The 22,352-nt window shown below is 51.3% G+C and overlaps 2 protein-coding genes across 4 annotated transcripts in view; one reads left to right on the top strand and one right to left on the bottom strand.

The window, feature by feature from the left end:
- SLC36A1 (solute carrier family 36 member 1) overlaps positions 1 to 6,093 on the top strand; it is a 48,887-nt gene extending 42,794 nt beyond the window's left edge. For all 3 annotated transcript variants that reach the window (XM_003134140.5, XM_021077073.1, XM_021077072.1), the window contains one exon: positions 1,723 to 6,093. In XM_003134140.5, the coding sequence (XP_003134188.2) occupies positions 1,723 to 1,994 (272 nt within the window). In that variant the 3' untranslated portion in view covers positions 1,995 to 6,093. The remainder of the gene's footprint in view (positions 1 to 1,722) is intronic.
- The window catches only part of FAT2 (FAT atypical cadherin 2), an 83,174-nt gene continuing 75,896 nt past the window's right edge, over positions 15,075 to 22,352 (bottom strand). Inside the window, 5 exon segments of the mRNA XM_021076658.1 lie at positions 15,075 to 16,308; positions 16,311 to 16,526; positions 16,529 to 16,768; positions 18,129 to 18,586; positions 20,249 to 20,402. Of these exon segments, the coding sequence (XP_020932317.1) occupies positions 16,238 to 16,308; positions 16,311 to 16,526; positions 16,529 to 16,768; positions 18,129 to 18,586; positions 20,249 to 20,402 (1,139 nt within the window). The 3' untranslated portion in view covers positions 15,075 to 16,237.

The raw sequence follows: 22,352 nt of genomic DNA, 5'->3' as shown, positions 1-22,352 counted from the left end.
GGGAGGCAGCTTCAGCTCAGTGAGTGTGTGGCTGCTTCCCAGGGCTGTCAGCTAGACACTGGAGGGTCTGCCGTGTGGGGAGTGCGCCATGTCTGTGCTGTCCGGGACAGCAGCCACTAGGCAGTGTGGCCAGTGTGAATGGGGAACTGCACGCATTTAGATTTAAATAGCTAGTGACTGTTACCGGCGGCAGCTGCAGAGTTTGTGTCACTCTGCCCCTCCCCTGCTAAATCTCCATTCCCAGCAGGCCTCTCCCTTTCCTGCAGGGAGTGGCCTTCCAGTTTAAAAGTAACTCTTTCTCATAATACCTGGCCTCTGAATGCAGCCCACTTCTTTCTTTCGTCTGGTGCTCAGCCAAAGAAGCAGTGATCGATTCAGATAATCCATCTGGAGGGTCAGATTGCCCTGGACTAAGACTCTGGCCTCTCACCAGCGAGACGCCTTCCTCAGAGCCATTTGACTTCACTTCTGCTTTATGAAATGAATTAGAGCCGAAAGCCCCCTGTCCAGCATGAGTCTCTCATAGGGATCAGTGAGGTAATAGACCTGCCCTGGTCGCTGTCTCAATGCTCAGGGCCTCCAGTGGGAGCCTGGCAGGGGGCAAGACCATCCACCAAAACAGGTTTGATTACTATCGACTTAATGATGCACATGCCATGAGCCACAAAATACACACCAGTAATGATGATATGAACTGTACGAGGTGCCTCTTGTACACCAGGCCTTTGGTTAAGTGCCAGTGTGACCTCCTCTGATCACCGCGATGTCTGTGTGACTGGGAGCTTCTTGTGTCCCCATTTTGCCAACAAGAAAACTGGGGAATAGAAAGGAGCCACCTGTCGCTCAGGCCAGAGCCAGGGGTTCACACGGGTGCCTGATTTCAGAGCCCGTGATCCTCCGTAAACCTGCGAACCGCTGACCTCTGCCCCCAGTGGAGAGCTGAATTAGTGGGGTGCGGTTGGGGTCAGTGAGCCTCCTCCCCCAGTCTGAAACAGCACTGCCAACCAGCCGGACGGTGGTGCGGGCGTTGGTATGGTGTGGAAACCACTGGCATTTCCTCATGCAGCCCCCATTCGTCTCCATCACCGGTTCGACCTTTGTCACGGACTCTGGGCTAAGTTTCACGCATGGGAGCCACGGCTTGTCCTGGCCCAGGGGACGCAGTCCTCTCGGGGACCTTGCTCCTGAGGTTGGCCTGCGTGGAGACCTGCTTCGCCTGCCCCTCTGTGAAAACACTCTGTGTGATGGGGCAAGTACAAGATCCTTCCAGAAGGAGGGTTTTCCCCCTACTTCCTTTCTTGTCAGTCAGGTGGAGAGGTTTGTGTTGGAGGAACCCTCGGCGGCAAGAAGATGAACAGTTGCTCAGAAAAGGCCCACTTCCTTTTCTGCTCCACACTCAGGCTCCTTTGCTGGCACCAGGTTGCTCCGGAATGTAATCGGGTTCCTTTTCCTCAGAAAGATGGAAGTCAAGGACTGTGGCAGGAGAAGCTGGGAGAATCTGGGTTCCAGACCCAGTTCGGCCAACGTGCAGGGAGACCCAGATGGTGCCACCCCTCGGGGCACCGGCACTCTCATCTGTGGAATGAGAGATTGGACTGGATCATGGCTAAGTTTCCCTGGAGCTCTCCATTCTATAAGGAGGACACTTGTAGTTTGCTGGACGGTGGGGAGGTCCCTCCCGGCTCTGGGCAGTCACCAACAGGCGTGTCCTCTCTCCCACAGGTGTCGTGGCCATCCTCGTCCCCCGCCTGGACCCGGTCCTCTCCCTGGTGGGCTCCGTGAGCAGCAGCGCCCTGGCCCTCATCATCCCGCCCCTCCTGGAGATCGCCACCTACTACTCGGAGGGCCTGAGCCCCCTCGCCATCATCAAGGACGCCCTGATCAGCATGCTGGGCTTCTTGGGCTTTGTGGTGGGCACGGGTGTGACCCTCTATGAGCTGATCCAGCCCAGCAGTGCTCCCATTTTCATCAACTCCACCAGTGCCTTTGTTTAGCAGGCTGGGTGCCGTTCCTGCCCCGGCCCTTCTGCCCCGTTTGCTCCTCAGCACTTGGCCCCGGAGCCTCACTGGCCCCGGAGGCGGGTCCAGGCTCTGGGGAAAGGCGATATCGCTGTCCTGGAACCCTTCTACCTGGCACTTGGGTACCCTGGGCCAACTGGCATGGAGGGCAGGGGAGAGGGAGGTGCCGCTAGCGGCAGCGTCGTCGCTGTCATTCGTACTTAGTTTAACCCGACACTTTTCAGCTCTCTTTCCGGATCGTGCCTGCCCTCTTCCCACCTGCCTCTCCTTCTGACCCATCTCACCCAAATTATTGCTGGTGCACAGCTCACTTTACTTAAAAATGTTAGCATCCCCCTCCCCACGTTTTCTCCTTTCCTGGGCCAGGCCTCGAGGAAATAATTGGAAACGCCCCTCTTTGGAAAGCTGGGCCTCTCTCTCTCCTCTCGCCCCCAGACAGTAGGCAAGTCCCACCTAGTACTGGAGGCCACTCAGTCGTTGAAAACCAGCCCCCAAAGCGGGAGTTTTTCGCCTTCCCTCTCTGGCTCGCCGTGACCCTTCTCTCCTCCAAATTCCTCGTGTGGGTCACAGTGCTGTTTTCTTAGCTGCTTTCGCTCCTGCAAGACATCAAGTGCTGCCAGAATTGAAAATATTTATATTTTATTTAAAAGTAGCCTTTGTTTTTAGACGCTCTCTCCAGCTCTGGGGTGATAGTGAATTGTTCCTTCCTCAGTAAACCCTTCCCCGGCTTCTCCTGCTGAGAAGAAACTTATTCCAGGAGAGACGTCTCCCGGGCCCTCAGCACCCTCGGCTGAGGCCCCCAGAGGTTTCACGGGATCATCAAGCGCGGACCTCGGCCAGGAGCCACGGACCTTGCCTCCCGTTGATCAGCCGGATGTCCTCCCGGAGGACGTGGGGGACTCAGGCCGTGTTTGCCGGTGCACGAGGCTGAGGGACCGCAGGCCCATTTGCGAGGCGTTTCTCTCTCCACAGAAGGTTGATGAAGTGGCCTCTGCGTGCGTTCAGGCCTCTTTCCCAGCCTCAGCCCCTGACAGACAAGCAGCATGGCAGCGTCCCTTTGCCCTCGTGCCAGGAAGACAGCCAGCCTCTTGTGGTGGATGAGGAGATGAGGCCAGTGTGTACAGAGAACGTGCAATTCAGTTCCTAGGGTTTGCATCAGCTGGTCCAACACTAGAGCCGTGCCTGGTTGTTTACGGTCGCCGGAGGGTGGGGCAGAAACGGTGCCCTGCCCCAAGCTGCCTCCAGGACCTGGACTTCTTAAGGAACCACTTGGTTGGGTGTCCTGTGTTCTAAACACTAATCTTGTGCCCTTGTCTCTGCCCCGCAGGCTCCCCCACCCCCACCCCCATGCCTTCCTGGGTATCAGAAAAGAGACAGCCTCAGGGCTGACTCAGCTCAAGGTCAGCCTTTGGGTTTGGGAACAAACTGCAGAGCAGGTGGGGAAGGCCCACGGCCTTGCTTTGGGCGGCCTCCACTTCCCTCTTGGTGGGAGAAGTATGGCAGAGGGTGCTCACCGATTCTCCATCTCTGGAGTGTGTGTGCGTGTGTGTGTGTGCACGCGTGTCATTTGGGTGTGTAACAGGATCCTGCTGTCCTCCATCCGTGCCACCAGACTCCTGCTTACATGACAGTGGGGAGAGCAGCACAGCTTTATCAGGGTCTTTTGTTTTTGTGTTTCACCAAAGCTCCTCGGGGCTGTGACCCACCCCTGCAGTCCCAGCTTTTTTCTTTCTCTTCTGTTCCAGAGCCACCTCATTACAGTGACTCTGGACCGACCTAAGGATGTGATCAGTGGTGACTTGCTCTCCCCTAGGAAAATGACCTGTTTCACCCACCATCTCTGCAGTTTGGTGGTCGCTTGCCGGTGCTAACATGACCTAGGTTCTAGCTGGAGGTGGCAGCAGCCCTACTGTCTGAAGCCTCAGGCATAGAAGTTTCCAAAGTATAACTTCAAGAACTGTCAGCTCCTGTTTGCAAGCCTGGGCCCCAGCCGTCTTTTCCGAGCAGTCCTGAGAGTTGTTTTCAGTGACAAGGTGCAAGCTAGTGGCCAGTACAGGAAAGGGGTCAGCTGTGTGTCCTGCCCACAGCTTCTTCGGGGGAGGCTCTTGTGCTCTTAGAGTGCTACCAGAGGCAGTCCTGTCCAGGCAAGTCGTGTGAATGGAACTGTGATGCTTCATCTGAGGGCTGGACGCACAATGCTGAGGTTCTCTGGCCCTCACGTCTGCTGCTTCAGGGTCCCTGCCCAGAGAACGGGGTGTGTAGGAGACACTGCTTTCACTTTGGGGCTTTGGGAAGCTCGTTAGGCCGGCCTTGGTCCTGTTCAGTCACTTTCCTGTCTCTCGCTGCTTTGACAGCCCAGTTGCATGGCTGATTCAGGAGATCCAGGCCAGGCAGATCCCTTCCTGCCTTGTGCAGTTGCACAGCGATTAGGTGTTGAATAGAGGGCTGGCTGGGAGCTTGTCGTGGAGGAAGCCCTTCCTCTTCTGGAAGCAGCCCTGCGAGGGGCCAGCTCCGGGAAGCTTAGGCCTCTGTTGCCATGGGCTCCTCAGTCAGGAAACCCTCCCTGCTCTCTCCCCACTTCTCGTTAGGAACCAGCTTCCCAGCCTCTCCCCAGGCCCTGCTCCCGTCCCTGATGAAGCAGGAGACTGATCAGGTAGCAACAGATCAAAGGCTGGACTGAAGGCCAGCCATGAGCTCTGGCCTAGTGCTCACAAGCTATGTCCTCAAGTCTCCCCAGGGGAGTCCCACATTCTATCAGCCCAGAGGTAGCTTCTCAGATCCCCTTGTTCTCTCCTGCAGAAACCACTGTTGGGAGCAGGCTTCCAATTTCCTGTAGGCGATATACCTCTCTGTATATGTGGGTTCTTGCTGGAAACAGCATGACCTGGCCCCTGCCCAGAAGTTGGACCTTCCACAAGTGGCATTATTTGTATTTATGTTGTGTTGCTGTCCGGGTGCTGGGAGCCGTTCATCTGCACGGCCCCTGGCCAGATATGTGTGACTTGGTGGCATGTCTTAGCCTAGAACCTGCGGCTTCCCCGCTCCCTCTTCTCTCACTCGCTTCTCCAGCCAAATTCATTGGCTTTTGCTCACTGCTCACTCTCTACCCCCACAAAAGGTAAAGTGGGCAGTTTTACCAGTTGTCTTCAAGTGATGATCCCAAACAGGCCCATTGGGGCCGCCTGTTCCCCGTCCTGTTCTCCTGTCTTGCTTTTTATCTCCAACCTCTCCCTTCCTAAATTGTAGAGTGTCATCTCCGTGTAACACTACATGTCCACCTCATGTTTCTTGGACGTGCAGAATCTCACTTTATGTCTGCTTATAGCTCCCGCTCTTCACTGCTTACCGCAGGGGGTCTGGGCCCGTTTGTTTGACGTCGTGGCTGCCTGGATGTTAAGGCCAGCCCCAGTGCCTGCTCTGGTCAGAATGCAAAGCTGCTTCTTCACAGTGGGGACACACAGCACAGATGGCACGACTTGGAGATTCAGGAGTCGGCTCCAAGTCTGCCTGAGAGTTACAGGTTTCCAAGTACCTTATAGCATCTCCAAGACCATTAAGGGGAACGGAGAGAATGTGGTTTGTCTTTGGAATCAAAGTTAATACTTTTAGACAGTCACACTGGTTGCAGGGCTCTTTGTTCTCACAGCATCAGCCTGTGGCATTTCATCCCTGTCCTTTGTCCCACTGGGTCCTTCCCTGGCCGGGGGACATAAATGGTGCTGATGGTGCGGGAAGCAAGGGTGGAGGGTGCCAGTTATAAACCGTGTTTTGTTTGAATCAAGGTGGTGCTGCAGAAGTGATTTTGTTGTACTCAGTGATAAAATTATGTGACCTTATTATAAAACATATCCATGGATGTGTGAATAGGAAGAATATGAAAAATTGCTGTCTGATAGGTCTTGCTAACCAGACAGTCCCATGTATGTTATGTGCCTACGTGGATGTGTGTTTCCTGCATGGTGCATGTAGAGATGTGGCTCAGGCAGGAGCTCTTAGAAGCTCTCGTTTGGGGTTCTGCACATGAATCATGTGTTAAAATTTTTCCTTAATAAATGAATTTTTTTTATTTTTGAGAGGTTCAGTCTGCGTCTTTGTTTTCCCATTTATTTATTTATTTATTTATTTATTTTGGTCACTCAGATCCGTTTTCTAGATCTTAGGTCAGAATGTTTCTGGTTTCTGCCACAGAGCTCCTCTGAGGGAATAGTGTGAACAGTAGAACCATCTGTGGATTAAGAGTCCCTGAGAGGTGGTTTTTTTCTGTTAGACAACCCTGCCCCTCCCCTTCCTAAGTCTGCTCCTGGCTCTCTCGAAAACTTCAGTAGGAAGTCTCAGCCCTTTCTGTGCATATCACGTGACTGCCCAGCATAGGCGTGATGGTTGGTTCTAAATGTCAGCATGTCTGGGCAGTTGTGTTGAATAACTCAGTTATTCGGTCAAACACGAACCTAGGTGTTGCTGTGAAGGCGTTTTGGAGATGCGGTTAATGTCCACAGTCAGTTGACTTTAAATGAAGGGGGCTGGAGTTCCTGGGTGGCCTAGAGGTTAAGGAACCAGCATCGTCACTGCTGCGGCTCAGGTTCCATGTCTGTCCTGGGAACTTGGTATGCCATGGGTGTGGCAAAAAAAAAAAAAAATGCAAAACTAACTGACTAACTAAAAGGGGTTATCCCCCAAATCTGGGTAAGGGCCCATTAGCTGAAGGGCCTGCAGGGAAAAACTGAAGGAAGAAGAAATTCCGCCTCAAGACCGCAGCCCCAGCTCCTGCCCGAGAGTTTCCAGCCGCCGAGCAGCCCTGTGGATGTTGGACTTGCTGGTCCCTGAGGCCCTCCTCTCCCTCCTCCAAGTCCCTGTTCACATACGTGCAGGGATCGCTCCATCCCACAGGCCCGTGTCGCTGAGGAACCGTGACTGAGCAAGCGATTGATTTCAGGACCGTGGGAGAGATGACTCTCCTTCCCTTTCCGTCGCATTTACAGCCATCTGGTGATGGGAAAACTCATCCTGTTGGCTACTAGATTAGACTCGTCCAAGAGCAGAGCCCTCAAGCACAGCTGAAGCGCAGTTGAACCTGAGCACCGTCGAAGCGTTACTTTACTGAGAGCGGAAAGGGGGGGACAGTATTATGACTGTTTTCGCTCACCAGTGTTATTCCTGGAACTGGGGCGGGGGGCGGGGGTGTCAGAGGGGTCAGGGACCCTTCCAGGACCCCAGCCAGCAAGGGGCAGAGCTGGGATACACACGCAAGCCCTTGGTGGCAGAACCTAAGCACTTGGCCGAGCTCTTTGTTACAGCCTCAGGAGGGAGGGGCCACCCTTAGGGACTATTGAAAGGGTTGGAGAGAATGTTATAAAGTGCCTGGCATGAAGGGCTTATGAAACATCTTGTGAAATATTAGCTGATTTGAAGAAAAGTGCAGAGAAGCAGGTCTTCTTGGGTTTTTTTTGTTTGTTTGTTTGTTTTTTTGGTTGTGCGTTCATTCGTTAGAGTCTTGCTCACATGCTTTGAGCAGAGCATTCACCCCTTCTTAGTTCACCTCTTCTTGTTTTTATTCCTGCTCATGTCTGCATATCATGGCCATCAATCCCTCCTTCCCCGGAACCACGGTAAGCCCACTGCACTTGCACAGGCCTAAGTTGAGTGACAGTGGACTGGGTCTGAACCCTGAATCTAGGGTTTTGTCTAAGTAGACTGGAGTCCTCAGACCCAGCCTACTGCAGACATGTGCCAAGAAACTGCATATCTTCACCTGGTGCCCTTTTTCTAGACCCTTGGCCAGTGGTCCGCCCTAGCCTTCTGGGGGGAAAAAAATGGAGTATAATTTACATAGAATAAAAGTCTTTAAGTGCACAATTTGTTCCATTTGGGCAAATGCATACAGTCATGTGACAACGATTTCAATCAAGATGTGGATGTTTCTTTTACCCCCAAAGCTCCCTTGTGCCCCCCGCAGTCAACCCCATCCCTGTGCCTCTAGTCCCTTGGAAACAACTGATCTGATTTTTCTGTCTCTGGTTTTCTCTTTTCTAAAATAGCACATAAATGGAAAATTAAGTATAGTCCTTTCTGTCTGGCATCTTTGACTTCGCATAATACTTTTTATACCCATCCGTGGTGTGACGTGTACCAAGAGTTTGCCTCTTCTTATTGCAGACTAATATTCCATTGTACGGCTGAACCATAATTTGTTTATTCATTCACCAGTTATTGGATGTCTGGGTTGCTTCCAGTTTGGGGGTATTATGAATAAAGCTGCTATAACTATTCAAATACAGATCTTTCTGTAGACATATATATTTATTACTCAGAGTGGAATTGTGCATTTGAATGGTTAAGTGTATACTAACTTTATAAAAATGGGAATCTTGCTTTCCAAAGTGGTTGCACCATTTTGAATTCTTGCCAACAATTTATAAATGTTCCATGTGTTCTATATCCTCACTAGTACTTCATTTTGTGGTCTTTTCAGTTTTACTCATCTTAATGGGTGTGTAGTGGATCTCATTGTGATTTTATTTTATTCTGCTTTTTAGGGCCGCACCCACGGCATATGGAAGTTCCCAGGCTAGGGGTCAGATCGGAGCTTCAGCTGCTGGCCTACGCCACAGCCATAGCAACGCGGGGTCCAAGCCACGTCTGCGACCTACACCACAGCTCACGGCAGCACCAGATCCTTAACCCACTGAGGGAGGCCAGGGATCATACCCACATCCTCATGGATGCGAGTCAGGTTCGTTTCCACTGTGCCACAGCGGTAACTCCTGACTGTGATTTTAATTTGCATTTGTCTAACTACTAGTGGTGCTCTGCATGTTTTCCTGGGCTTATTTACCATTTCTCTGTCTTATTGAGCGAAGTACTTGTTCAAATAACTTTCCTCTTTTAAAATTGGTCTTGGAGTTGCCTGGTGCTCGTCAGGGTAGGGTTCCGCCGTCACTGCTGTGGTGTGGATTTGAACCCTGGCCTGGGAACTTCCACGTGCTGTGGAAGCAGCAAAAAAAAAAAAAAACCGGTCTTCAAAAAAATTAAGCTTTTTACTTTGCAGTGATTTTAGATTCACAGGAAAGTGCAAAGAAATGTACTAGGAGGCCCAGGGTACCCTTCAACCAGTCTCCTCCAGTGTTGACAGCTTGTATAACTATAGTACATTGTCAAAACCAGGAAATTGACACTGGCACAATCCAGAGAGCTCATTCATGTTTCTCCAGTTATATATACACTTGTTTGTATGTGTGCATTTTCATGTATGTGTGTTTGTGTATATCGCTCTAAGCAACTTTATCATGTGTGACTTCTAGCACCACAATGAAAATGCTTTACTGTTCCATCACCACAAGACTCCTTCATGGACACGTGCATGCCCTGCACCTTCCCAGCATTCCTAACCCCTACCTACCACTGATCTGTTCTTCGTTTCTATCCGTATGTTATTTCACAAATGTCCTATACATGGAATTATACTTTGTGTGTCCTTTTGAGTTGACTTCTCAGTAAAATGTTCTTGAGGATCATCCAGGTTTGTGTGTGTATGAATTGTTTTGTTCCTTTTCATTGCTGAATGGTATTCCGTGGTGTGGATGTAGCACAGTTTATTTATCCATTTATCCATTGAAGGAAATTTTCATAGCTTCCAGGACTGGCTATTACATATAAAGCTGCCTTTGAATATTCATGTACAAGTTTCTGCATGAAAACAATTTTTTATTTCTTTGCAATATATGTCCAGTAATGCAATTGCTGGGTGGTATGGCAAGCCCATTTTTAGTTTTAAAAGGAACTTCTAAACCATTTTTCCAGAATGGCTGTACCATTTTACATTTCCATGAGCAACGTGTGAATGATCCAGTTTCTTTGCCTCCTTGCCAGTACTTGGTAATGTTGTTATTGCCTATTTTAGCCACTTATCAGATCTGGTAAATGTTTTGTTAGCTTTATACCTAAGTATGTGATTTTCTTAGGAGCAGTTGTAATGATGATGTGTTTTTTTCTTCCAGTTTCCACATTTTCATTGGTAGTCATAGAAAAGAAATTGTTTTTTTGAGGGTTAATCGTGTCTTATAACCTTTCCGCACTCATTAGTAGTTCTATGAGTTTTTGGTTAAAATTCTTGGGATTTTCTACGTAGATAGTCATGTTGTCTGCCAACAGAAATAGCTGTACTTCTTTTCCAATCTGTGTACCTTTTTAAAAAATCTTATTGCAATGGCTAGAACTTTCAGTTCTCTGTTAAAAAAGAGTGGTTCCGGCGAACATTCTAGCCTGGTTCCTGACCCTACAGGGAAAGCCATCAGTCTTTCACCTTTAAGCATGATGCCAACTGTAGGATTTTTATAGGAGTTCCTCTCTCTTCCTGTACTGAAAGATTTTCCTTGAACTCATGAATGGCTTAATTTTGTCGAATGTTTTTTTCGGCATCAACTGATACAATTTTAAAATTTTTATTTTCTTAACACTTGATATGATTTTAAACATTTTCTTTGTTTACCTGTTAATATGATGAATTAAATTGATTCGTCTTTGAATACTGAACCATCCTCGCTTGTCTGGACTAAATCCTACTTGGTCATGGAATATTATTTTATATATATATATATATATAATATATATATATATATATATATATATATATATAGTTGAAATGTTTTTTTGCTTTTTACTTATCCTGCCATTTACTCTGACAAACGTAGGATCCAGAGCGGTGCCTCTTTATAAATGAGCAAAACCATATGCCATAACTGCAGTTCTTGGCGTAAGTGTACCTTTGCCTCAGGCAAGGTTCCCAGCTGCTATGGTGCCACCTAGAGGACACATATGTTTCCTTAGGACAGAGTTTCTCAGTCTGTACATTTTGGGCTGCATCATCCTTTAGTGTCGGGACTCCCTTGTCCATTGTAGCACCCATCCCTGGTCTACCCACTAGATGCTACCATGCCACTTGCTCTCTGCCAGTTGTGACAGCCCAGAGTGTCTCTAGACATGGGAAGCGGGGGCTGTGGAAATCACCACCGTTTCCATCAAGAACCCCTGCCTTGGTACATTTATCCCCTCCTACCCCTAGCTGGGGGCAGTGTCCTTTTGTCTTGGCTACGGAATAAAGGTAAGTGTGCAGTCATAGACACTACCAAAAGATCCGCCTTTTTTTTGCTTTCTAGGGCTGCACCCACAGCATAGGGAGGGGTTCCCAGGCTAGGGGTCCAATCAGAGCTACAGCTGCCAGCCTACACCACAGCCTCAGCAACACGGCCCAAACTGGGTCTGCAACCTACACCACAGCTCACGGCGACACCGGATCCTTAACCCACTGAGCGAGGCTGGGGATCGAACCTGCAACCTCATGGTTCCTAGTCGGATGCGTTTCCGCTGCGCCACAATGGGAACTCCAGATCTGCCTTTTTAAGAGCAGTGATAAAATGTCTCATGCCTTCTGAGTATTTACTATGCAGATCATGCCAGCACTCTACCTGTGTCGTCGTCTTTAGTGTCCAGATCCAGTGAGGAAAGGTGCTGGTAACATCCCCACTTTTCACACTGAGGCATCAAAGGTTAAATGACCTGCTCAAGGTCACACATTTTCTAAATGGTGGAGCAGGTCTGTGTGACGCCACACCTCATGTCTTTGCCCCTAGGATCCACCTCCCTGGGACCTGATCCTGTCACTCTCGCCCTCACATCCCTCAGTGGACATAGTGCATCTCCCGGTCTGGTCTGGGCACCTCACTCCTTCCACATCCGACCCCAGCTGCTGTCCCCACCCTGTGCTACACAGTCCTTCCACCCGCCCGCCATCACAACTACCCCTCCCCCTGCCATCACAACCACCCACGGATGCCCAAGGACCTTAAACCTTCAGGCCTTCCCTTTGGGCTCGTCTCTTAGCCTAGCTGGCCCTTCTCCCTATGCCCAATCCGAAGCTCCACTTTAAGACCCAGCTTGGATAGCTGTTCCTCTCTAGAATTCTCCCTGGCCACTTCCAGCAGAACTCATGACTTCCTTCTCAGTGGTGCCACAATGCCGCTTCTCTGGTCAGCCTCCATGCTGATGCTGAAGAGATGTGACTCCCTGGCCACTTCCCCAGATCACGAGTTGCTTGCAGTGTTGATCAGATGAGGCTCGAGCTCTCAGTGCCTGTCCCTGGGGCTAATCATGTATCTGGAATTGATTGGTTACTTCAATGCAGCATCGTCTCCTTCAGTAGAGAATGGTGTTCTGGCCTGTGAGGAGTTGATATCACTGTTTATTTTGAGTTTCATATCAGTCTAATTGGACCCTGTAGGTCTGTAGAAGATGAGATTCTAAGGGCTTGTCTTTTCCCAGCCTGGCCCCTGAGAATGTGCCTCTCATCAAGTGAACCCGGCAGAGTCGCTAAGGACTCCCAGAGCCTGTCCTCAGAGCCAGAAAGGTGCTGGTGACATCCCCACTGAGTAGAAGTTAATACCATTTTTTTTTTTTTTTGTCTTTTTAGGGCCACGCCCATGGCATATGGTGGTTCCCAGGCTAGGGGTCAAATCGGAACTGTAGCCGCCAGCCTAGGCCACAGCCACAGCAACATGGGATCCACGCCGCATCTGCGACCTACACCACAGCTCATGGCAATGCCAGATCCTTAACCCACTGAGCAAGGCTAAGGATTGAACCTGTGTCCTCATGGACACTAGTTGGGTTCCTTAACCACTGAGCCACGATGGGAATTCCAGATGGCCTGTATTTATAATTGGTCTCATGAACCCAAGTGTAAGGCATAGTTCTAGAGTCAGGCAGCCCTGGCCCTGAATCCTGGCCCTGTCACTCGTGAACTGGATGACTTCACTTTAGGTCACTCCCGTTACATGACATGACATAATTTCTGTGCCTCTGTTCCCCCACCTGTAAAACAGGGATGACGGTACTCACATTGTGGGGTTTTGGTGAGGATTAAATGAGATGACATGCCAAGTGGTTGCACAGCCCCTGTCATATGGCAAGTGCCAGTAAGAGGTGGTGGTGAGGGTGATTATGGTGGACTGTGACAGTGTGCCAACCCCCACCCCCACCCCCGTTTTTATCTGGGCAAGTCAGGAAACCTGGGTCTCTGCCTTCCTTTGCCAAGGTTGTGCTGAGTCAGAGTCAGAACGTTTGGAACCAGAACCCCAGTGGTTTGAGATGGGAGGATTTCACTGAAAACCTTCCAGGCTTCTGCAGTTTGACTTCTTGATCCTGGAGAGCCCTCTAGAGGCTGATCCGTGCAGGTGCAGACTGGGGAGGACGAAGGGAAGGAGGGGCCTGGTGGGGAGCGTGGGCTGGGTGGGGAAAGGCTTCATCCAGGAAAGCAGGGGGTGTCGCAGGGACATCCCCAGGCCAGCATCAGACCCGAATGTGGGTCTTATCACTGTGACGTTCTAGCTGTGGGACCTCAGACAGACCCCTTCTCCCCTGTGGGCCTCAGGCTGAGAAACATGGAGAAGGAAGGTGGGCTAGATATGTGTTTCCCAAAGATGATTTAGGGGGTCTGGACAGTCATTTTGAAAAACAGAATATTTATGTATTTTCTTGTGTTCCCCCAAAAAAATAGTAACTCAGATTTTTTAGTTTATAGATGTTGCTGTTCTAAGGAATAAAATTTTTTAAAATGTAAATACACTAAAAGAAAAATATTATGTAAATACGAGTACAGGTGTTATTCTGTTAGTGTGAAAAATCATAAACATGGTAAGCAAAGCAAGAGAAATTTGGGGAAAACCGGCCTAGACTATTTGTGACTTCTCTGCACAGTCCTGATAAGTTAATCGTGTCTGTACACCACCTGGTATTATTCCCTAGCAGAATGGTCACCATTTATTATTTATGCTGCTGCTGTAAGCTCTTTGACTTTATGCCTCAGAATAACACGATGACATAGCTATTATTTACTCTTCATTTTACGGAGCAGCGAGAAGCCCAGTCATACCTGCCCAAGGCCACGTTCGTGTGGGTTTGAAACCGAGCTCTTCCGCCCCCAGAGTTACAGTCCGCCACAGTGCTTCCCATGGACATGCCCATCTGCACTGGGAGCCCAATGGCAGGGTCTGGACCATCCAGTCTCAGTGTTGTGCCCACAGGTCACTTTCCTGTCCAGCTGGGCCTCAGGGCAAGCTGTGGAGCAGTGGCCACAGGCTGACTCTGGGCATCAGGGGGCTGGCCTCCCAAGACCTGTGAGAGTAACTGTCCCCTCCCTGACCTGTGTGCATGTGGTGAGGAGGGGCCGGCTGGGGGTCAGCAGTCCCGAAGCCTTGTCCTGGGCCCTTCACACACCTGCTGCTTGGCAGACTTGTCCACAAACCATGGAGGGTTGTATTGAATTAGAGGCATTTTTTCCAAATAGTGTCTTGGACCCCACCCCCAGAGGTTCCGATTTCATGTGTCTAGGGTAGGGCCTAGGGATCTGTATTTAAGTCATTTGGCAAGGTTTGGGAATCATGGTGCTTCATGATTTCTGGGATCTCTTCCAGCCCCCAAATTCCATGAACCTCAGCCTGGAAGGGCCTGTGGATCCTCGTGACCTTCCTCTGACCCAACCCCAAACAGCCTAAGTGACGCAGAAAATAATAGTTTAAAAAGTATTTTATTGTAAAAAAAAAAAAAAAAAAAAAAAAAAAAAAAAAAAAACGAAAAAACAAAAAACAAAAAAACAACGACAGATGCTCACAGTCGCTCACACAGCCATGAACCACCCACATGAATGCCCTCTCACCCACACGACTCCCTCTCACTGTAAGCCCCAACCCTGTGGGTAAGAGTCTCTATTCCTGTTGCTTTTGATTCTGTCTCCAGAAACAATACACATGAAAAAGCATGGCATTCCCGTTGTGGCTCAGCAGTTAACGAACCTGACTAGCATCCATGAGGATGCAGGTTCGACCCCTGGTCTTGTTCAGCGGGTTAAGGATCTGGCATTGCCGTGAGCTGTGATGTAGGTCTCAGACGTGGCTCGGATCCCGCAGTGCTGTGGCTGTGGTGTAGGCCGGCAGCTTCAGCTCCAATTGGACCCCTTGCCTGGGAACCTCCATATGCTATGGGTGTGGCCCTAAAAAGACAAAAGACCAAAAAAAAAAAAAAAAAAAAAAAAAAAAAGCCGTGGACCAGAAAGAGGGAGGGAGTGGCAAGGCCACCAGAAGTCTCTGGTCCCTGCCACTCCTGGCTACATATATTCTGCACATGTGCACACATTTACTATACACAGGCACCCACATGGGCGGACTCGTGCCTGCATTGACCCTCCAGCCCCAGGGTTGAGTTGCCTTGGGTAACGCTTAGACTGGCAGGTGTCTGAGACAGAGGGGCAGGAAAGGACACTCCCTGTGTCTGGCTCCTTGTCTCCCCGCTTCCCTGTGTGGGAGTTCAGATCTCCTTGTGTCTAAAGAAGAAAAATCCCTTTGGGGAAGCTCATCCAGACAGCAAGGTTGCAAAGTGCCTAAGAATGTTTTTTAAAATGAAGAATGATGTCCTTCCTGCCTTTGGCCCAAAGTGCTTGTGAAACTTGGGCTGAAGAACCCAGAGTTCCATGAGGTCTGAATTCTTGAACGAAGACGGTTCAGAGCTGCACAGATCCTGGCAGGCCCTGGCCGGTAGTCACATGATTGCAAGAGGCAGAGCAGGATGCTTGGAATCAGATTAGAGGAGTAGGGACCTCCAGGAAATTGAGGCCAGGATGCTCCTCAGGAATGCTTGTCACCGCCACTCACCACCTTATCTCCAGTTCTCAGCACGGTGCCTGACCCGGAGCAGACACTGCAGGGAGCCTCGCAGCCCCACTGCCCTCCAGGGTTGCTGACTCTGCACCTTGTCCCCACAGCAGGCGTGGTGCTTGCCTGCGAGCCTCCAGGGTTCAGCTGTGAGCAGGTCTAAGAGTGTGCCTGATGGGCCGGCCCGTGGTCCAGGCCCTGCCTCCCTGGGACTGTCAGTGAGAAGCACTGCCTCTTGCTCATCCTGGGAGTCAGTTTCTCCTGGGTTTCCTGGGTAACGGCTCTGTGCATCCCCTTTTTGTGAGGTGGGGGGTGCTTAGCTGTTTCTGGAGCTCTACCCCCAGCTTTCCTCTGTCCTCAGGGACTAGCTGGGGGTCTGGCAGAGCACAATTCAAGTTGTGGCAGCCCGGACCAGGTATGGGGGCTTCCCTCCCACTTCGCCAGCCGTGCCAGACTCACCGCTCACAAGACAGGGGACGGTGCCAAGTCCTTGGTGTCCCATCTGCCTCCCTCTGAGGACGACTAGAACATGACCTCCTCACAGCTCCCATAATCACTCTCCACCATGTCGGAGCCCTCGTAGTTGGGGGGGACCTGGGCTGGCCCCGGCCTGTGGGAGGCCCACCCCCCACCTCACAGTCGGCATAAGAGGGCCCGGCCCGGCTGAGGCGCATGCTCACCCCCTTGTAGCCCCCCTCTGCCAGGCAGGGGCCTCCGCCTCCCTGCCGGAACTGGGAGTGGTAGTAGCTGATGGCTGTGTACTCGTTGAGACAGGGGGCCAGCAGGTGCTCCCGCGGACTCGGGGGCCGTGGGGGATCAGATCTTCCAGGTTCTGGTTGCTGTAACGAGGCGGGAGGGGGGCTCGCTTGTTTTCCAGCTCCAGTGGGAAGGGGAAGCCCCCGTAGAGGCCAGCAGGATCTGGCATCACGGCTGGGGTCTGATGGCAGTGAGGCGACGGTGGTAGTGGGCTGGGGGTCACTTCGGAGTGGGGGTATTCCCAGCGTTCCTTCCTGGAGTACGTTGGGGGCCAGACCGTGGCTCCACCAGGGTACACTGCAAGGGAATAGGAAGACAGGGTGAACTCTGAGTTCCCTTGGTGAAGGTCCCAGTTGGCCTTAACGCTACCCGACATGACTTCACATGTGGCAGAAATAGGTCAAGGAATGGATGGTTATGCGACCCATCTGTATGCATTGTCTCTGGCGGCTTAGGTTAATAGCTAGAATCCAGTGGGGACAAGTTCAAAGCCAGAGGTTTAACTCTAGGCCAGCCCATCTTGCAAATCCATGCCACTGATCCAAGAGTCAGTGACTGAGGGAAGAATCTGAATAGCTCCACGCAGCCCACTCCCACTCCTGAAGATAGTAACTCCATCCCAGGTCTTACTGGTGATTTTTATCTCCTTAATTGAAGGAAACAGACACACATCTTGGGCTCGGAGGTCTGATGGCCTCTATCAAGGGGGGGTGATTAAATGAGATGTGACTTGGAAGGTTGGAGATCAGGCGTCCCTGGTCCTAGCTCTGTCCCTGCTACTGAATGGTTGGGTGAGTTAGAACAAGTCACTGTGTCCTCATGGGTCTCGGGTACCCTAATGGCAGAGAGTTAGTCAAAATACCTGGTTAAACTCTTATGAGCCAGAAAATATACTTTGCAAATTCACTTCCTTTTGAGCCAAAGATGGGGGGGAGCAGGTGAAGGCTTCTCCTCTGGGCCAGCCAGGTCTGGCCCGAGGCTGCTACACCTGTAAGACTGGGCAGCCGGAAGTTTGGACTACTGCCTCTCTCTCCCCTTCCAGAAAATCATAAATATACAGAAGCCCCCCCTTTCACCCCAGGGGTCCTACCCACCCCTATCCAGGGTCTACAGATTTTTTTTTTTTTTTTGTCTTTTTGCCTTTTCTAGGGCCACTCCCGTGGCATATGGAGGTTCCCAGGCTAGGGGTTGAATTGGAGCTGCAGCCGCCGGCCTACGCCAGTGCCACAGCAACGCAGGATCCAAGCCGCGTCTGCCACCTACACCACAGCTCACGGCAACGCCGGATCCTTAACCCACTGAGCAAGGCCAGGGATCCAACCCACAACCTCATGGTTCCTAGTCGGATTCATTAACCACTGCGCCACAACGGGAACTCCACGGGTCTACAGATTTCTGCTCTGGACCTCCGTCCTATGGAGTGACTTGGAATGTGGAGTGGTGGATCATGGTGCAGCAGAATAAGGCACAGGCTCTGAGTCCAGAGGCCTGGGATCTGGTCCAGCCCCCATGACCTTGACCCCATCCGTTCGTATCCCATCCCTGTGGATTGGACTGGAAAGTGGCCGAAATCCCTTGTGCCTCCGATAACGCAGTGTTTCGGTCTTCTACCCGCTTCTGTCAATCCCAGAGGCTAATGGCCTGTGGCTGTACTGACCCATCTCCTCGCCTGACCAGGTCCTCTTAATGATGGCCTCGTTGTCAGAGTGGGAAGAAGCCACTGCTGGAGGGAGTCTGGGAGGCACGCTGCAGACCACTGGCCGTTGCTTAGAGCTGGGTCCAAAAGTGACGAGTTCACTTGGAGCTGAGGTCTTGCTGGGCTCCAGCTGGTTCAGGTTGTTGCAGGAGCTGGTGCTCAGGGGGTTGAGCTCCATGGCAGGCGAGGTCTGGGTGTCAACACCCACGCTCCTGGCCAGGAGGTCTGGGTCTTCCATGGCTACGGGCTTGTGGGACTTGCAGCGGCGGCAGTAGAAAAGAAGCCCCGTGGAGCTTACAGTGAGGACCAGGAGGGCCACTATGATGATTAGAATCTCCTGCTGCCCCCAGTCACCCCTTTTGATCTCAGGGGTGACAAGGCAGTGTCCTTCTGTGCAGCCCCTTGCCTCCATCTCACACCTGCAGAGACAGAGAAGCAGTCGGGGGGCCAAGTCACTATACTGCCCTTTCCACATCCCGCCTTAAAAGGTCCGTGGGACAGAGACCTCTGTGTTCAAGCCCGCCTCTCCAGTTTTACACACACACACACACACACACACACACACAAAGGTGTGATTATCACACATATCAGCACACCAACTTTACTTTCACGTCAGCATTCTATCCTCCACCAGTGAGGTGTGGGACTCAGCTATCCCCTCATTGATGACCATTTGAATCTAGGTTCTGTGCACGTCTGTTTCTTTCCACCTGTGAGATCCAAGCACTGGATACACTGCCCACCCCTGAGGCCAGATTTCCAGTCACAGACCACGGTAGAGGCAGCCAGCAACCCGGCTGTCCTCTGGGTCAGGCGTCACCCAGCAATGGCATCAGGCACCAGTGGCACCTGTTCTTTTCCACCAAGAGGTCGCAGGGACCCAACATGGCCCTCCGCAGACCTTACACTGGACCGCTTTTCCAGAGGGCGCACCTAGAACCGTCTGACCGCTCAGGTCAGCCTCAGTGCAGCTCTCCATAGTGGGAGGCTCCTTGGAGACATCTGTGGCCAGCTTTATCCACTTTCGAGGGAGATTGGGAAAGCCTCTCTCCATCCCACCTGGGTCCCAGTGCCTGCAATTTCACCACCAACAGTTTGCCCTCTTGGGTTAAACGGTGGCCTCCCCCAAGTTCCTCTTTTAAAATGCAGACACCACTTTCAACCAGGAAGCGTCCTCTGGACACATCTGCCAGAGGGAGAGCCCACCCAACCCCTGCTGCAGAGTGAGGGGAGGCAGTGGGGCCAGAAAAGCCAGGTGCTGAGAGGAGGGACTTGGACCATAAACACACAGGGGAATCTTGGACAGGCCCTTTCCTTCTCTGGGCCTCAGTTTCCGCATCTGTAAAATGGGTGGGCGGACTACACCACTGGATCTCATATGCTCATGCTGACCACAAGGGATCCCTGGAGGGCTCGTTATACATTCCAGACCTCATTCCTCGGAGATTCCAGTTTAGTTGGTCTAGGAATCTATATTTTTTCTCAAGTCACCCTTGTGCTTTTTAAAGGTCCCCAATGGGAGGTTTCCAATTTCCAAACCAAAGAATTGCCAAAGCCTCTTTATGTCTCGGATTCTAGGGGTGATTCTCCTTCCCCTGAGCCCCCCGACCCAGGCCAGCGTAATATAAGGCACAGGTGGCTAGTGGTGGGGCTTGAGACCCACAGCACTGCCGGTACCAAGTGGAATCATTGTCCCCAGGCTGCTTTCTGGGAAGTCATGGTTCAAAGCCAGAGAATAACAACTCTAGTCATTTTCAGACTTCAGCAAAGACCAGAACTGCCTGAGGAGCTGGTAGGAAATGTGCATTGCTGGGCCTCCGCCTGGTGAGTCCAGGTCAGTAGGTTCAGAATAGGGCCTGGGAAATCTGCCTTGACAATGAGCACCTCTTCTCCCAGAGGGTCTGACGTCAGTGGTGGGAGATGCCTTGCCATGTGGAAGAGGCCAAGAAGCCAAGTAGCTGGGGCGCTGGGCCCCTGGCTGCCTGTTGGCCCCTCTAGGGATCAGAGTGCAGAGGTCATTCCCCAGTGGTTGCCACACTCAGGGCGAGAAGCCACTGGCAGGGGGCCTCTCCTAGGCTTACCTGTCTCCCGTGTAGGGGTGAGGGCAGTTGCAGGAGGCTCCTTCAGCAGAGGAAATGCAAGTTCCACCTTCCAGGCAGGGCAATGAAGTGCAGTTCTCATTTCTTTGTTCACAGTGCCTCCCAGAGAATTGTGGGGAGCACGTGCAGACATAGCCTGGGAGGAAGGGCAGGGAGGTGAGAGAGCGCCGGCCTGGTAGCCAGGTGGCCACAGGTGGACAGGTTCTCTAGGATGGAGGGGGGGCCTCGTGTGTTTGCAGAACCCAGCATTCTCACCTAGTTATCCAGTGCCTCCCTCTGCCATATGCACTGTGTTGGGCACTGCTGCCCTGCTGGACAAGAAGCTCTGATCCCTGCCCTTCAACAGCTCACAGTCTATGGTGAACGGGCATCTAAAGGGTAATACTGGGTATCCTCATCACCCTCCGAGACAACGCTATTCAGTGTAGTCATTGTCCTAAGAATTGTCACGCATCAGCTCATCTGAGATGGGTTGCTATTTATTGTCCTCATCAGAGACGGGACAAGTTGATGGCAGGTCAGGAAATGAGGCCCAGGGTGTGTATGACATTTGCCCAAGGTCACACAGCAAGTAAATGGCAAATGTGAGATTCAAACTGGACAGTTATAGATAATAGTATATTATTAGTAATTACCATTAAAATAGTTTTACTAGAGGGAAGTGTTGGGGGGGAGGGCACTAGCCTAGATAAGCAGCAGGGGAAGTTTCCTAGAGGCGGTGATACTTTAGTTGAGACCTGAAGGATGAGTAAAAATTAGCCAGGCAGGAGTTGCGGTCATGGCGCAGTGAAACAAATCCGACTAGGAACCATGAAGTTGTGGGTTCGATCCCTGGCCTCGCTCAGTGGGCTGAAGATCCTGCGTTGCCGTGAGCTGTGGTGTAGGCTGGCAGCTATATGTATATTAGCCAGGCAAAATGATAGAGGGGCAAAGGGGAAGATGTTTCAGGCAGGGGAGAAGGTGTGCAAAGGCTTGGAGGAGGGGGTGTGCATGTCATCAGGGCGGGTGGGTCTAGGGATCCAGGGGGAGAGCAGGAGCTACAGGTCTGGAGGTGCGAGGGGCCAGGGCATGTGAGCCCCACGCAGGTATTAGGACTCGAGACTCCATCTTCACAGCCAGGGGAAGCCACTGCACAGTGCCAAGCAGGAAAGCAGCGTGTGCAGATCTGCCTGGGATAAAGATTACTTAGACGCCCTGTGAGAAGATGCTGCTGGAGGGAGCGAAGCAGGAGAGCAGGGAGGTGGCTGGTGCAGAGGAAAAAATGAGAGGCGATGGGGTCAAACCGACGGTGGTGGAAACACAAAAGTGACGGACTCCTGGAATGCCTTGCAGCTGGAGATGACAGTATTATTAGTCAGGCAAACATGAGAAAATGGGAAGATGCCAAGGGGTGACAGGGATACAGGACCCTAGGAACCTCATGCATTTCCTGGTTGAAGGACAGACAGCTGTAGCCATGCCGGACAGCAAGCTGGCCTGATTTAGTTAAAATAACTATTTGCACATGCTGAGTATGTGAATTCCATCTCTGAGGTGGGGTGTGTGTGTGTGTGTGTGTGTGTGTGTGTGTGTGTGTGTGTGTAAGAAGCTCTCACATAGGGTCATAAAACGGCACGTATGAGGGTGTCCAGTGCAGCACTGTGGATGGAGGCGGGATGTCCATTGCTGGGGAGAGTGGAGAAAGGTAGGCGCACACACACCTTGGAGTATTGAGCCACAGTTAAAAGCAGTGGAGAAGAATTACTCATGGCAGCATGGATGGAAAAGTGGAGAACATGATACATCCCTTATGTAAGTTAGAAATTCACGCATGTGGAAAACAGTAGAATACATTTAGAAGGAACTCCTCTAGAAACTTGAAATGTTTGCCTCTGAGATTGAGGAAGGGAGAAGGCAGTGGCGTATAGACCAAAGGGGAATAAGAAGGAGAGACTTAGCACAGACCAGTGATGACACTGAGATGTGTGATGAACTTAGCCTTCTCCATCAGAGGGCCCCACTCGCATCCTTCGTCCATCCAGAAATAAGCAGAAAGAAAGATAGCTTTTGTTGGGAGAGAAAGAAGACTCCTGGCCTCCCCTGGTGT

Source organism: Sus scrofa, chromosome 16 (genome assembly GCF_000003025.6).
Source record: "Sus scrofa isolate TJ Tabasco breed Duroc chromosome 16, Sscrofa11.1, whole genome shotgun sequence".
NCBI classification, from domain to species: domain Eukaryota; kingdom Metazoa; phylum Chordata; class Mammalia; order Artiodactyla; family Suidae; genus Sus; species Sus scrofa.
Note: the sequence above shows the minus strand (reverse complement) of the source record. Positions and strands in the feature narration are given on the sequence as shown.